The sequence below is a fragment of the Danio rerio genome, chromosome 10 (assembly GCF_049306965.1).
Source record: "Danio rerio strain Tuebingen ecotype United States chromosome 10, GRCz12tu, whole genome shotgun sequence".
NCBI classification, from domain to species: Eukaryota; Metazoa; Chordata; class Actinopteri; order Cypriniformes; family Danionidae; genus Danio; species Danio rerio.
This window is the reverse complement of record NC_133185.1, coordinates 18890155-18907631: the sequence shown is the minus strand read 5'-3', so window position 1 is coordinate 18907631 and position 17477 is coordinate 18890155. Positions and strand designations below refer to the sequence as shown.

The window sequence follows — 17477 nt, the reverse complement described above, 5'->3', positions numbered from 1 at the left end:
TGTTCCTCCGACTCTCCCCCTAAACAGAGCTGGACACGCCCACTTTTCTGACTTTTTCCAAAGTAGAGGTGTAAAAACACCCGGCTAAAACAGGGGGTTTCATGGCCCTTTATAGCAAACCTAGGGCATTCATTGGAAAATTTGTTCGTCAGTGCTTTCAAGTGCTTCATAAATGAAACCAATGCAGTAGTTTGACTGTGTTTTGTTTTTCTTTGTATATTTTCCTTTATTTAATAAAAGCTATACAATCTGAGAGGATAAAGAAAAGAACCTTAAGTGCCGACCATAGACTGTAAAAGATATGGACATAGTATCCGTGATTCACCCATAGGTTTCTGAAGAGCCCAAATGAAGCTACAAGTAGGCGTGGCCAACCGTCACCACTTAATTGCACTGACTGGGGGATATCAAACAAGGGCAATGAAGCGTAGCGTGTGCGGAGCTACAGATGCTTGCTAGCATTTTGCTTAGACTGGCTTTTCTTTTCTTAATACTACATTACCTGCATTGTTCTTATAGCGTTTTTCTACAGGAGGAAAGTGTGAATGACTTCCAAACACTTAAAATATGGTCTGTGTTAGTAAATGCAAGACTATTTATGAAATCCAGGCATAACACTGTATGAAAACGTTTCAGATGATTTTTCTAGAGCTTACAGCTAATCAATCTTTCAGATTCTGAAGTGCATTACAGTTCTAAAGAAAAAGAAAAATTATCTTAAATAAAACAAATCACTCAAGTGGCCATGCCCTTAATTATGTAGACTTAATATAACTTAATATAAACTAAACGCATGAGTTCTAAAATAAATTCACCCCTGACAGATGTCATGGAAAGTATGAACCAAAATCATTCTTTGTATCAGGCTATATTCACAGGAGCGAGTATGCCTGACAATTGAGCCTTACAACATAAACTGCTCAGCTAATGTTTACATTTGTAATATTTATATTATTTGCTAATTAAAAAACACTTCATGTGCATTTTTATAAATAAGAAACTCATCCACTTATTTTGGATGCTGCTACTGTCCTCCAGAGGACACATTTTTTTTAGGCGTGCCCACATATACTAGGGCAGCCTTCATGACCAAAATGAAGTATGCTGTGTTTGGTACCAAAGCAACCTGGGTGCTAAAATATATTCAGTTAAACTGGCAATGGGCAGATTTACATTAAGTGGCAAACTCCCGCTCTCCCTCAGGAATCCAATATGGAAGTAACTAAAACTGCAATTTATCGACTCGCCTTTGGGGGCTGGCTCCAGGAAAGCCAGATGTTTTCTGACTGCAATGGTAAATTGGCCAGCTGATAAAAACATGTTTACAGCCATCAGAAGGTGGGCACACTGTGGTCATAAAGAGATGGACTTGGTCAGCAGCAATACTCGGGTAGGCTGTGGCATTGACACAATGCTCAATTGGTACTAATGGGCCCAAAGTGAGCCAAGAAAATATCCACACACCATTACACCATCACCACCAGCCTAAACCATTGATACAAGGCAAAATGAGTCCATGATTTTGTTGTTGACACTAAATTATGACCCTACCATTCGAATGTCGCAGCAGAAATTGAGACTCATCAGACCAGGCAACGTTTTTTCAATCTTCTATTGTTCAATTTTGGTAAGCCTGTGTGAATTGTAGCCTCAGTTTCCTGTTCTTAGCTGACAGAAGTGGCACCTGGTGTGGTCTTCTGCTGCTGTAGCCCATCCGCCTCAAAGTTCAGAGTGTTGGAACCAGCTGGAACCAGTCTGGCCATTCTCCTCTAACCTTTGGCATCAACAAGACATTTGCGCCCACAGAACGACCGCTTACTGGATATTTTCTCTTTTTCAGACCATTCTCTGTAAACCCTAAGATGGTTGTACGTAAAAATCTCAGTAAATTAGCAGCTTCTGAAACACTCCAACAACCATGCCACGTTCAAAGTCACTTAAATAATTTGTCTCCCCCATTCTAATGCTCGGTTTGAACTACAGCAAATCGTCTTGACCATGTCTACATGCCTAAATGGATTGAGTTGCTGCCATGTGTTTCTTGTATAAACAAGCAGGTGGACAGATGTACCTAATAAAGTGGCAGTTAAGTGTATATCATAAAACCCAGAAGGCAATGAATAAATACTTATTATGTGTATATGTGCAAAGAAAAAAAAACTAAGTAGGTGGCTCATTGGTCTGCCACCCGTCACCAAACTAAGATATCAAGCTACACCTGTGCACAGCTGAAATCATGAACAAAGTTTTTGGCAAAGCTTCTGACAGTTCCCGAAGAAAAAAAAAGCTTCCACTTACATCAGTCTTCTCCATTTGTTTGACCTTGCCTGCAATTGTAAGTTCATTAGCTTTCCCATCACAAAGTTAGGCTCAGGGCAGCGAGACATATAATAAGAAAAGCTTTGATGTTCCCATCATTTGGTCCAGAACGCCTCTGGGAGGACATAGATTTCCTGTGACAGAAGCTCGGGCGTTTTTCCAGCATGAGTTCTCATGGGAAGGGTTCGAGACATAGATGGCATGGATTTCACTGAAGATAGCGAGCACTGCCTGTCTGTGTTTCTCAGCTTCATAAGTGGATCCTCTGAGAATACTTCACAGGTGACATATGAGAAGGAAACACTTCCTCAGAGCTTCAAAGCGAACACGCTCAGTCAAAGATAAAACTTAATGAGCAGCTCACAGATGCTCATGTTTCATTGATGCTGTTTGATTTTTCTTTCACAGGCACTTCTGAGATCTACTAATTGACAAGTTCCTTATTTTCCCATCATCAGGGCCACTTAACGACAACTAAATGGATTCATTGTAAATCTGCACTGAAGAGAACTATGGACACTTTCTTCACTTCAGAGAGAACTGATTGACCAATAAGAGTACAGCTTTGGCTTACTGTTGTTAAGTGGTTTCTGATACCTAATCAAGGATCAGTTTTAGGCCCCATTTACACTAATGCGTTTTGGTTTGAAAACGCATAAGTTTTGCTACGGTTACGCCATCCGTCCACACTACGCCAGAGTTTTTGAGCGCCGAAAATTGAGCATTTTGAAAACGCTGGAGAGGCCATTTTCATTCTAAAACGCTGCTGCTCTGTCTGAGTGTGGATGGGGGAAAACAGAGACATCTGAAAACAGAGGCAGGGCTGCTGAGATTCGCTACCTGATTGGGGCTTTTGTGTCATTGCGTATCCTTCCCTTATTCGTCAAGCCCCTTTTATATGAATATAACACAACGCTGTAACGCTACAGCAGACCAGCCTTCACTGTAAACAACAACATGAACACAGAAATGGGAGCGTTGTTTGCACTATTGTCTGTTTAAGGCGCCATTGTGCAGTTATTCATTTGTTACGTTGAGTAACAACTCGACCTTGACGTCTGTCCACAAAAATACCTCTCTTGCTTTCTTTGCCATCGCGTTCATTGTTTAACCGGCGTTTGTTGACTAACGATAACCAAATGCCAAGCGAGACACATGCTTCCTGTTTATACTAGAACGCGCAAGCCCAGAGTGCGCGAATGGTCACGTGATATACGTTTTTGGTAGCGTAGTGTGGACGGAGATATGTTCAGAAATGCTAGGTGAAACGCTAGTGTGGAAGTGCATCGTTTTTTATCTAAAACGTTGTTTTAAAACTAAAACGCACTAGTGTAAACGGGGCCTATGTCTCTCAGCTGGCCTGGAAGCACCTCATGATCCTCCTGGAGGAGATGAAGGAAGTGTCTGTGGAAATGTCCCTGCCACCCAGTCCCAGAAAAGCGTATGAAAATGAATGAATGAATGAATGAATGAATGAATGAATGAATGAATGAATGAATGAATGAAATTTTAGCAATTTCATTAGCAATCAGCACGATCAGAGGAATCAAAAGAAAAATCGAAAGCACTACTTACAGACAGACAATAAATGAAATAAAAATATCAAATAAAGAATGAAAAAGGTTCAGCCTGAATTTCAGCTGTCTCCAACGTAAGAGTAGGTTAGAGATAAGGCAAAGTTTGCATTTCCAGGATTATAAAAGTCCAAGACAATGTTGTGTAGCAGTCAATTTCCATTGCTATCATTTACTACCACATACGCTTCCCTGCTTCTCTGTCTCTTGTGCTGACAGAGGTATTGACACAATGTTGACTATTTTGATTATTAATCCACATGTGATGGAGAGAATCAGCATGTCTGAATCCAGTATCCCTGATGATTGAGGCTGGGTTTAGTGTTACACAGTGAAGGAGAAAACAAAAAGTAATTAAATTTGACAGAGCCATTTCACAGTAGGCAGGAAGCCAAACATTCTAGGATGATACATTTACCAGCAGAGTCATCTTCACATTGCACCCTGAAGCTGTTTTTCGAAAAACAGAGAGCTGTGAATACGATATTATTCCTTGCATAATAAGTGGAAGCACAGAGGCATGAATAAGTGGCTTGTCGATCTCTTGTTTAGTCAATTTTATGGTATATCAAAGACAAAATATTTATATGTACCACCAGATTTTAAAACTAAATACATTTTAAATGCAATTTTAAATTTTTATTAACTTTTAAATATAGTTTCAAAATAAAAAATATAGTTTCAAAATAATTTATATATGAGTGCATATGGATGAGATACTTTTATACCTTTAATTAGGTATAAATTATATATACAATGAAAAAAATATGCTTGTGATCCTACACAAGACCACCAGAAAGAATACATTTCTAATTCCTCCACAGCATTTTGCACACACAGCTGTGATCATCTTAATGACTTGAATAATGAATGAACTATAGTGATATCATGTTTTATTTATATAATGCCTTAAACAGAAGATGGTAAATGCAGTAAAAGCAGCTCATGACTTAATTTACCGTCAACATTAAAGACATACAGAGAGTATTTTTTAAGAAGTCCCACCACTGCAGCATCAGGGCATGAAAAAAACACTTCCCATATCCCAACCTGAGTGTCGCATTCTGCTAAATGCTGTGTGTTGTACAAATAATGTTGGAATACCTAATTATTATAGAAGTCTGAGCTTATGTGTGCTTTGATCAGATTGATTGCAGTGAGAAAGCGAAACGATCCAAGCACGGTTAATATAACACTGTTTTATGGATATGTATTAGTCATACGGATCTATGAAAAGAGAATTATGAGTAGGGCGGGAAGTTTCGCGAGTCTCCCGGATGCCCGCAAACGAGTGATAATCTCCCGGTAATCTCGCGTCTCCCTCCCGGTCCTCAAATAGCTTACGTCGCGCACCCTTCTCATCCGTCCCCACCGCATCTCTCCTCACTCTTCAGACACATCGCGCGCACCTTGTCAAACACCACCAAACCACCACCTCTCCTGACAGCTGAGCGGGACTCTGCAAAAACTCTGACACTGACCAATGTGAGGAGAGTTTACTCACACGTGACTTGTTTTAGCTCCTTTGGTCTGATTATAAAACTTTGCCCTGTGAAAGTGAACCGCTCCAAGAGCAAAGAACAACAATGTTACAATTGTAATTTCTGTTTCGGAACAACTGAATCAATTTACAGGTGTGAAAGCACCCTGAGATTGAACTGTTTGGCCACAATGACCAGTGTTCCATTTGGAGGATAAAGGGGAAAGCTTATAAGCCGAGGAACACCATCCCAATTGTGAAGTATGGGGGCGGCAGCATCATGTTGTGGGGCTGTTTTGCTGCAGGAGGGACTGGTCCACATCACAGCATAGATGGCATCATGAAGAAAGAATATGTATGTACAAATACTGAAGCAACATCTCAAGACATCGGCCAGGAAATTAAAACTTGGCCACAAATGGGTCTTCCAAACAGACCATGACCCTAAGCATACTGCCAAATTTGTTAAAATGTGCTTTAAGGACAACAGAGTTAATGTTTTGGAGTGGCCATCACAAAGCCCTGTCTTAATCCTATAGAAAATTTGTGGGCAGAGTTGAAAAAGCTTGTGCGAGCAAGACAGCCAACAAATCTGACTCAGTTACAGTAATTTTGTCAGGAGGAATGGGCCAAAATTCCTTCGAACTATTGTGAGAGGCTTGTGGAAGGATACCTAAAACATTTGACCAAAGTTATACAGTTTAAAAGCCAAGCTAAAAAAATACCAAGGAAACGTATGTAAACTTTTGACTGTTTAGAAATAAATACAAAATTCTCAAAAAAAAATTCTCTCATTATTCTGGCATTAAGCAAATGTGAATGATTTAGGTAATCCTAACGGACCTAAAATAGTAAACATTTAGTATAATTTAACACCAAACACTTTTTAAAAATTGGTTATGTTCCTTTTTTTAGAGTGTATGTGAACTTCCGATTTCAACTGTATATATATATATATATATATATATAAAAAACAATATGTTTTAAAATGAAACATTCAACATTCATTAATTTTTCCTTTGGCTTAGTCCCTTATTTACCAGGGGTCACCACAGTGGAATGAACTGCCAACTGTTCCAGTATGTTTTACGCAACGGATGCCCTTCCAGCTGCAACCCAGTACTGGAAAAAATGTTTTACATGTTAACATATATTAAAGAATGATTTTAAGTTACTAAGACATAGGGTAATAAAAATATAATAACAAAATTAAAATAATAATTAAAATGAGCAATGAAATAATGCCTGAAGCAGAAAAAAAATATTATATAGGCAACATAATGCTTGTGGATTTTCTAGAAGTTGGATTTTTCCCTACTTGCTCAACCAAAATCTTCATTAGCCTAACAGCAAAAAACTAAAAAATAAATAAAGCCATTTAAAATAGGTATTACTTTAAATAGTTTTCCAAGTTTAATGATGCAGAAAAAGACCAATCAAATATAAAAAAGCACTGCATAGTCTTCCCTGTATAAATGAGGAATAATACTTGTTAAAGCTACAAAAGGTGGTGCAATGAAAAGTAGAAGATGATTATCACTTATTATTTTGATGTTTGATTAAAATAGCTGAAACAGACAGCTGCCGGTTTATTAAATGCAGTGCAAAGATCCAATATACTGGTATACATGCATTTTCTTTCTCAGCCGTTTACCTTTTATTTCAAGGGTGAGCTCACCCAAAAAGGAAAATTATATTGTTACTTACTTACATTGTTTTAATGTTTTTATGTGCTTTGCTATTTTGTATCTTTTTGTATCATTTTGTATATTTTATGCACAAGATTTTTTTTCAGCACATTTCTAAACACAATAGTTTTAATAACTCATTTCTGATAACTGATTTATTTTATCTTTGCTATGATGATCTTTTAATTTAATAGTAAATAATCTTTTACTAAATATTTTTCAAGACACTTCTATACAGCTTAAAGTGACATTTAAAGGCCTAACTGGGTTTATTAGGCTAACTAGGCAGGTTAGAGTAATTAGGAAAGTTATTTTATAAAAAAAAAAAATAGTTTAAAGGGGCTAAAAAATTCTGTCCGTAAAATGTTTTCAAAAAAAAAAATAACTTCATAAATAATAATAATTTTCAGCAGAAAAAAAAAAAAAAATTTGTGAAAATTTCCTTGCTCTGTTAAACATCATTTGGGAAATATTTAAAAAAGAAGAAAAAAATTACAAGGGGGCCTAATAATTCTGACTTAAACTGTATATTTGCTTGCATTAGCTTTGCTCAGTGTAAACATTATGAGAATATAGTTCAACCCATACATGTTTAAGTTTTAAAAATGAATGAGTCTTCAGGGGAGGAAATCTACACTGAGGCATTATGATACAAAAACACAACTCACTCTCCACAAACGAGTCCATTATGTATCATAATCCACCTTGTGAAATCAATAATTAAGCTAAATCACAATAAAAAATAGTCCTTTTTTAGAAATCTGTTCAATCAGGGAGAGGGATCGTCATTTTTTCATCCATTAATATAAAATGACTGATGTTGTTTTTGCAATCTACCACCAAATTAATCAAATATCCACAGCTAGTTAATGTTAGCATTGCTTTTATTATGAAGCATATCACATGAACAAAACAAAAATTCTATTACCACCAAGAATTACCTTATAAACAGAGCACATGTCACTGAGGTAATAAAGTAATGATGTGTGTCTCTAAAGTGCTTGAATACGTTATACTGAATCAATGACATAATGCTGTGTCAGTTCCTGTCCTGAGCTGCATGATAAACAGAGAGACCTATTGGGATCTAGCGACCCCTGACGCACTGATGCTGCTGTGATCATCAAGCCTTATATCAGTACCGGCCCACAGCAAAAGACAGCCGCGGCTCTGGGCATGTGGCCAAAAGCAAGAATCTAACTGGTTGGCTAGTTTCTTAGCAGTGCAATGGAATAGAGGTTAAAGCAGCTCTCTTGTATCTATAAGCATTCAACGCACAAACCCTGTGCAATCTGGGTCTACGACAGGCTCACAGCCCACATGACGAGTGCTGCTGGACGAAGTGAGAGACGCAGTTGGATCAGGTCCATTTTCAGCAGTACTCAATACTGTTTGCCTCAACATGGAATTTTAAGTTTGCAGGAATGCATGTCTATAAAGCTAGGCATTAAGGGTCAAATTTACTACATCTTGCACCATCTTTTGAAGTATAAATCAGCACTGGGATACAGTTATTTTGGAGATTGCCTCCCTGCATATGCAATTACAGGAGTTATCCAGACACAAAATGTATGGGAGGTAGTCAGTTTACTGGTATCTGTGGCATTATTTATTGCTTCTAAGCCTAAAAGGATGTCTTAACCCATTTTGAGGCTCTGTTTTTAGTAGATTACATGTTTCTGACTATCATCAGCTATGCTTAATTACACCCTAATTTGCCCTGGTTTATTTTTTTTAAGCTTTGTGCTTCTGCAAGTTGTCAGTTAAACATTCTGTTTCCATCAGCACTTTTATCCTACAGCATTATTGCACTAATTTGCTCTGTTTAGTCTATCTGGCATTAAATCCATTCACAGGGAATGTGTTTGATGCATTTTGTTGGGTTATTTCCTGATTTCCTGTTTTCTCAAGCAAAGATGCATTTGCACCTTTTGCACATCCTTCAGTTTAATGTAGCTGTCAAAATGTCATTTTAAACATTCCTGGTCAACAGAATTATAGAATTGGACTGATTCTATTAGGTTTAACCAGTTAAACTCTTCTGCTATTTTGGGATTTCCGCCTGGATTTTGCCTACCCAAATTTAAAAACATCCCAAATTCACATGCAGAGGTGTAAATGCAAAAATTTGGTATCCTTTTATAGAAAACCCTTTGAATTTTCATAAAACACTATTGAAAGTGTTTAAAATATCTGTATATGTTGTCTGTGTTATAACAAACACCTAAAAAAAAGAGGCGCTTTTTGTATTTTTTTATAAACTCAAATTTGAAAGTAAACTTTTAAGGTTCTTTGTGGTCAAGTGTGCTGTAATTAATTTTGGTGGTTTGGTGGTTTGGTGGTTTTTCTGTCAATTTTTATTTATTTTCAAGTCCAAAGAGAGAAGTGGACTATTGTTTGTTTTTTATTAATATGTTGTGCTGTATTTGATTACTGAGCAGAAATAAACAACACTTTAAAATATAAGCAATTTTCTCGTGATCTTCTAAATTAGTCGTGTTTTGAATTTAATAAATGCTTAATAATCGCGATAACCGTGAAACCATGATTATTCTTCAGACTATAATTGTACAACCAAAATCTATAATCGTTGCATCCCTAATTGTTATGCAGTTCAAAACATAGCATACAAATGTGTTTGAATTAAGAAGCCTACATACTTGAGCAATACACTGATTTTTTTTGTGCTTCGAAGTAAAACATTTGAATATATCTGTTAAAAAAGACACATTGAAAAATGCAGTGATGTTATGTATTTTCAAAATACAACATATTAACGTTTTAATGCAGAAAAAGCCAACGTCTTGGTGTCTTAAGGAGCAAAAATACAACATTTGGGCTCTTATATTGCTGTTGTATGATCACTTATGTTGCAAGTCATATCTCTCCAGCCCCTCATTTGGAATGCTTTTCATGAACTGACCTCATGTCAAACTAGTTGAATAGCACTGCTGTACTCTTTTTCAAAGGACATCCTGGAATTTTTAAGTCAGGACCTCAGTTTAACATCTCATCCGAAAAACGGGCAGTATAGAGTAACTGGAGCATTAGGACCAACACATGGCCGCAGTTTAAGCGCTCTCTACTGATCTTACTAACATCACTTCCGGCGTCAGCCTATCTTTCTCATGTGGTCTCCCATTCAGGTACTGACCGGGCACAGCCCTGCTTAGCTTCAGAGGCTGAACATGTAAGTAGCAGAGAGCTAGCTTGTTTACATGATGCTAACTAATGTAAATGAATAAATACAGTATGCAGTGATTAGTATTAATACAAAAACATGCAGAATATAAAATCCCTCATACATCAGAACTGTCATTGAAACAATAGGTGTTAGGCTAGAGCTCAAACACACCTGCTGCATGCACATGCCTGTTGGAATAATAATACGGAGGTTGACAGACATGCTAAACTGAGGTGCCCTTCCTCATGCACTCTTTTACATTGCTTCCTATGCAGCCAATACAGGCAGAAATAAAAAAAAAGACAAGTGCACACTTGCCAAAGAAGGGAACTGCTAATTTATTGCTAGCAGAGGTTGCTGCAATACACAAACTTGTTTTAATCGTGCACTTTCTGTTGAGATAATATACGATAACTGTATTTATTAGGAGAATCCTGTATTATGAAGTCTTAGACGCTCAGCAGGGCAGATATGTTGCATGTGATTACATACTAGTGGCTGAAATGAAAGCATGAATAAAAGATTAAAAGGCTCTGTCCAACAACAAACCACCAGTATCTCAGAGCTGCTCCATCAATGCAGCAGTGCGGGTGTATATGTGGTATAATTGGCTCCACATTGACCTTAAAGTGCTTCTAATTCTGTTTCTTAATAGCATAAAACACTTCAATTAACCTTGCTGTGTCAATGACATACAAAAGCATGCAGTATCAGTAATTTACCACCACAAACGTTTCTAGCAACTATGAATAAATCAATGCTAACATTGTGTTTCTGACACCTTGGCCATACAAATAAATATGAATAAACAGCCATGATGAAATTAAACTCGAGCTTACAGCATGGATTGCCATGTCACAGCATGTTAAAAGGGCTTTATGTCCTAACCATACTTGACATCATCGTGCAAAATTTTTATTTTAGAAACGGTTTCTATTTCTGCGACGTCACGCCTGAATAATAGCAAACTACTATGACAATCCTCACCTCAGCTGCCGATTGTGTGCTTTAATCAGTGTTAAAGGCTGCCAATGTGACTTTGAATATCATTTTACTTGACATTCATTGACATGCTAAAAAGAGGAAGCAGGTTTATCTCAGATCTTCAAAATAAAAGAACATATTGTTCGAAAATGAAGGTAAGAACGGTAACTAAGTGCAAACCAACAAATAGTCACTCAGCATGTACATATAAGAATGATAAGGAGGCTTTTTAACGTATTAATTAGATTATAAACCATACATTGGAAGTGCATTCTATGCTTCTGAATGGCTCTGGTTATTTACATTTTTTCTGTTAAGTCGCGTTTAGCACAGATAGTCAAATTGTTTGTCGTTGGAATCTTGTCACGCATACATTAGTTCGGAAATGGTTTATATTAAAATAACAGGAAAACATTGGCATCAGCAATTGATTTAGATAAACACATAGATGAATTATACAGTTTCTGATTAATTACACTTTGTCTTGTTACAATTGCTTTGATTAGCTTTATTTTAGTTTAAAGTGAACATAATAAATCAAGTAAATTATTTAATTTAAAACATATGCACTGGACTTATTTCATACAATATACTTCATGTGCTCAAATGAATCATACATATTATACATTTCTGTCTACTATTTTACAGTTAAAAAATAAGTGGTATGTTGTTGTCTTTCAGAATACATGTAGTCATCAGACTGCTTCTCCACAAACGAGAGAGAAAATCACATAACTTTGTTACAGATAAATAATTCCAGACATTTCATTTTGCAGGATACTGGCATCAAATTCAAAATATATACCCAGGAGACGTGTGGCTTTTGACCTTTCACTTTTCTGTATTGCTCCAAAACTAATTTCATATATTTGTTTATGAAATAATGAAATGTTTAGTGCGGTGACATTTATTTTACATTACTTACACTGCAAAAATGCTTTTCTTACTTAGATTTTTTTGTCTTGTTTCTAGTCCAAATATATAAAAGTTCTTAAATCAAGAAGCATTTTCTAGACAAGCAAAACATATTGTCTTGTTTTAAGAAATAATATGCCAAAATGAATTGAGTTTTTCCTTAAATCAAGCATAATAATCAAAAAACAAGATTATTTTGCTTACCCCATTGGCAGATTATTTAGAGCAATGCTAGCCCTTTAAATCTTAAAGCGATAGTCGATGACCCTACAAAAAACAATCCAGGTTCATTATGAAAACGTACCTCAATGTACATTTCTGGAGGCCGCAAAATACGTCCCAGGAGGGACAGTTTTTTTTTCAAGAGTCCACGAGATTTGGATTGCAGTTTTTGTTTTTGTGAATCCACGAGAGGCCACTGTGTACTGCTGTTCTCGCATAAACCCACTAAAGGCCGCTGTTGACTGACTGTTTGACTGACTAACCGACCAATCGACTGACCCACACTCCTCCTTCCCTAAACCCAACCAATTTTATCGATTGACCCACCCACCCACTTCCCTAAAAAAAAAAAAAGAAAAGCCCTCGTCTGATTTTTACCACATTTTCGGATTTTACCACTTTCTCACCCTGTTATTTGATTGTTTATTTTATTTTTTGGGATTCTGTTTTTGTCTTACCCACTTTTTAGAACTGTTCTTCATTGTTGTTGTGGTACTCCGCACTGCGTCTTAAGTCGGCTGATGTACATGACGAGCTAACAGACAAACTGGCTTTAGCGGTAAAGCTGTCCACACGGAGGTAAGCGGTCAGCTGTTAGTGTGCAAAGGATTGCCGTCATACCACCCCATAGTGTTTGTTTAAAAAATTAAATGCAGCCATATGTACCTCTAGCTACATAATTTGCGGTCTCCAGAAACGTATATAGGGCTACGTTTTCAGAATGAGTCTATGTTGAAAATTAAACGTTTCAGTTTAAATGGTGTCAATTAGTTAGATTTAGTTTCAAATTAACATACTGTCACCCAACGGACAAAGGATTTTGGTGAGCAAATCAAGGCGAAAGCAGGTTCTGCTTAACTAGTGTATTCAGCGCTGAACTCCAATGTGTTATAAATGAGATTGTTTATTTTTTAATGCAATTATAATTACAAAAAAAATTTATACTCCATTAGTTTATTTGATTAAAAGTATTGCTTTTTTATATTTATGTTTAAATGTTAGGAAATAAATTAAGAAATTACCCATGGTAACTTTAATTTAAAATTGTTTGGTATATTTATCTTTGGCCATTGGCTCTCAAAGTATAAAAGTTTGAGCACCCCTGGGCTATTCAGACACAGAGACATCTAAAACTACTGGCACATTACGAAGGGGCAAGACAACAAACAAGTCTGAACTGACAAACATGGCTCACTCACTCTAACTATAACATATATTGACTAAAATTCAATGAATTTCACGAAAACCGCTCCTTTAATTTAAAACAGAAAAGCAAACACAGAGTAACAACAGGTTAAACAAACTCAAACACTAGAGACTCTAAGAGCAAGCAGACTAAAGTCAGCACAATTTACCCCATTCAACTCAAATACCACAGGAGGATGTTAACTGGCATTACCTCATATGACCAGACGCACTGGGTTCCTCCAAAACGTCTGACGCAGCGTCCTATCTCCACATCTTCGTGAGTAGTGTACATTTCCCTGAGACAGGACCCGATGTGAGGCACCATCCTGCGGAGAACTTCCCGGCTGAAGATCATCCCTGGACCACCCATACAGAAGTTCTCTCCAGGCTCCAAGGCTAATTTACCCAACTCCTCTGTGGTACCAAGACCTGTCTGACCCAGATACAGTGGCTTACTACTGTTAAGAGATCGAAGGAATGACTCCAACTTCTCACCTGAAGGATAAAGGGTTGTAAGAGAAAATGGTTAGATTAAAAAAACTACAATGGTTTTACATTGCTATATCAATTGGGTATAAACAGTTACTGCTGACTAATATTCTTGGACATGATATTAAAGGGGTTGTTCACCCAAAAGTGAAAAATCCTTATTTCTTCACTCTTGACTTGTTTCAAACCAGTTTGAGCTTTTTTTCTCTCTCTCTACTGAACACAAAAGAAGATATTTTGAAACAGGTCTGTTAATGGCACTTAATATATGCTATGGTCTGTTCTACAATGGTTTATAAGTACATTCAGCACATTATTTAATGTTAAAGGCATAGTTTACTCAAAAGTGAAAAGTCTGCCATTATTTACTCACCCTTGACATCAAAATTAGTTTGAGGTTTTTATTTTTTAACACATTCAAGAGTCCACAAAATTGCTGATTTTTTTAATTTCTGATTGATTATAAAGCTTGTTTGGCATGCTGTCCCAGGAGAGAACCCTAAGCTCATAAGATCCTCGAGCCTGGGGCTCCCTCCCATTTGCAAGGCAAGAGGGGAGTTTGAGCTAAGGTAGATCTCTAGAACTCCCCTGCTGTAGTAGCTAATGAACAGATTCCTCTTAAGAGATAACGACTTACTAGGAGCATGTCCATGGTGCTGATTTGGATTAGTCAATTAACTTAAGTTGCATGTTTTTGGATGGTGGGAGGAAACCGAAAAACCCAGTGGAAACCCACGTGAGCACGGTGAGAACGTGTAAACAGAAACGTCGGCTGGCTTGGTTGGGACTAGAACCAGTGACGTTCTTGCTGTGAGGCAACAGTGCTAACCACTGGGCCACTATGCCACCCATCTAGGAAAGGAGGAGGGGTAGGGGTGGAAGGGGGATTCTTCAAAACGAAGATGGCTTTTATATGGAACTTGGGGTTTTTATAGTGGCTTAGGAATCGTATGATTGGTGAATCATAAATTGAATAATGCGGGACCGACACAAGCAATCATAAGCACGTGATCCTCTCGAAATTAGTTTATAAATAAACTCCACAAAGAAATTATTCTTATTTAATTTTGAAAACCTGTAACCATAGTAGGAAAAAATCAATGTCGAAGTCAATGGTTACAAGTTTCATTTTCTTTTCTTTTGTGTTCAAAAGAACAACAAAATAAAAACTCAAACTGGTTTTGATGTCTAGGGTGAGTAATTGATGGCAGGATTTCCACTTTAGGGTAAGCTATGCCTTAAACATTAAATAATATTGTACTTATAAACGTGTAGAACAAATAGCAGGTATTAAGTGCCATTGGCAGACCAGCTTCATGTAAAATACTCCTGATTTGAAGCAATCTTGCATAAAAACAGTCTAAAAAATAATAATACAGTAATATGTAAACCCAAATTTTAATTTGGAATTAAACAACCCAGTTCAACAAATACAGTTGAAGTCAGAATTATTAGCCCCCCTGAAATATTAGCACCCTTATTTATTATTTTCCCCAATTTCTGCTTAAAAAGAGAGCAGATTTCTTTAACACATTTCTAAACATAATAGTTTTAATAACTCATTTCTAATAACTAATTTCTTTTATCTTCGCCATTATGACAACACATAATATTTTACTAGATATTTTCAAGAAACTTCTACACAGCTTAAAGTGACATTTAAAGGTTTAACTATGTTAATTAGAATAACCAGGCAGGATAGGGTAAATAGGCAAGTTATTGTATAACAATGGTTTGTTCTGTAGACAATCGAAAAAAATAGCTTACAGGGGCTAATAATTTTGACCTTAAAATTTATTTTTTTTTAATAAAAAAAAAAAAATCAGATTTTCCGTGCTCCGTTAAACACCATTTGGGAAATATTTAAAAATAAAAAAATTGAAGGGGGCTAATAATTCTGACTTCAACTGTATGTTAATACACCAATGTGTACTGTAAAATGCTTAATGGATACAAGTAATTTCTGTGACAAAAGAATATCTGTATTTGTTTCACCTCAAAAATCTAAATATTGTTGTTTTTTAAGTAGACGTAAATCTAAACTCACTTCCAATGTTATCACTCGATTGGATTGGCGTTATCAGTGGTTATCAGCTGATAGATATGGGCCAGAAGGGGCTCAGAAGGTCAATCGTATCTGGATGCAGCCTTTATGATGCAAGCTGAGATTGCATCACTCAGCGATGCAATGTCAGACACAATGCACTCAAATGGAGTGAGTGACGTCACTATGATGGGTAGGGTTAGGGGTGGGGTTATGTGAGCCCATTAAAATGCATTGGATGCAGCCCAGATTGCACTGCACCAGGTCTGCATCCAAACCCCTCTCCAGAAGTTAGGCTCAGAAGGCTGTTATCACCATTCACATTATAAATCAGCTATGCTAATAGAGAAGACTCCACATCCAGATCTGTTTTTGCATTACTGTGACGGTTGGGATTAGGGTTGGGGTACACTCTTAAAAAAAGGTATATGGTGGTACAAATAATGTTCCTTAAGGAACAGTTTTGTACCTTTTGTAAAACTTCTACCTTATAAAGTACAGAAAAGACCTCTAAAGATACTGTTCTGTACCATTTATGGTACAATTGAAATAAAAGTACACAATTGTTCTCATAAAAAAAGTACATAAGTGTTGAACAACTCCTTCTTTATTACAATATCTATGGTAATAAATATAACTGGAAAGGCAAAATGATTTATGAATAATTTCCATATTAAAACACGAATCATCATTCAAAAGCATTTGTCTCATATACAATTATAGAATTATAGAATCATATACAATTATAGAAACTCCTAAACAATTATTAAGTTCTATAATACAAAACAACTGGTAAAACATAAAACTATAAAGGTATTGTAAACTACACATTTAAGCAATTTTTAATAAACATTTGGTAAGCATTTTCCAATTCTGATACATTTTCATTTTCGATATCCACTATCAATTTGCTTTCCACTATGCACGTGGACAGGCTAAAGTCCTGCATATACAAAGTGTTCATGCACTCTCTCAAAAATAAAGGTATGTGAACTGTCACTGGGTTGGTACCTTTTCTAATAGTACAAATTTGTACCTAAAATGTCCATATTATTACCTCAAGGGTACATATTAGTACCTAAAAAGGACAAAAGTGTTCCTCTTAAAATTTGTAGGTACTAATATATACGTTTTAGGTACCAATAAGTTCCCTTTAAGTACAAACGAGTACCTTTTGAAAAGGTACCACCCCAGTGACAGCTCACTTAGCTTTATTTCTGAAAGTGTGCAGACATTTTAGTATTGTAAAGCTAATCAAATATTGTGCATATCTCATAACACTACTTTTGCATAATTATATTTCTACTTTAAAGTTATGGAGGAAAATGTTTTATATTGTTCATAGGAACATGTATTTCTGGAACATTTTTGTGAAAATAGCAGTGAAATG

The 17477-nt window shown here is 36.4% G+C and overlaps 1 protein-coding gene across 1 annotated transcript in view; it reads right to left on the bottom strand.

Moving 5' to 3' along the window:
* Positions 1–3764: 3764 nt before the first annotated feature.
* The window catches only part of chsy3 (chondroitin sulfate synthase 3), a gene marked incomplete at its 3' end in the record, with an annotated part of 15432 nt that continues 1719 nt past the window's right edge, over positions 3765–17477 (bottom strand). Inside the window, 4 exon segments of the mRNA NM_001089348.1 lie at positions 3765–3789; positions 7572–7595; positions 10239–10262; positions 13766–14049. Coding sequence (NP_001082817.1) covers positions 13766–14049 — 284 coding nt within the window.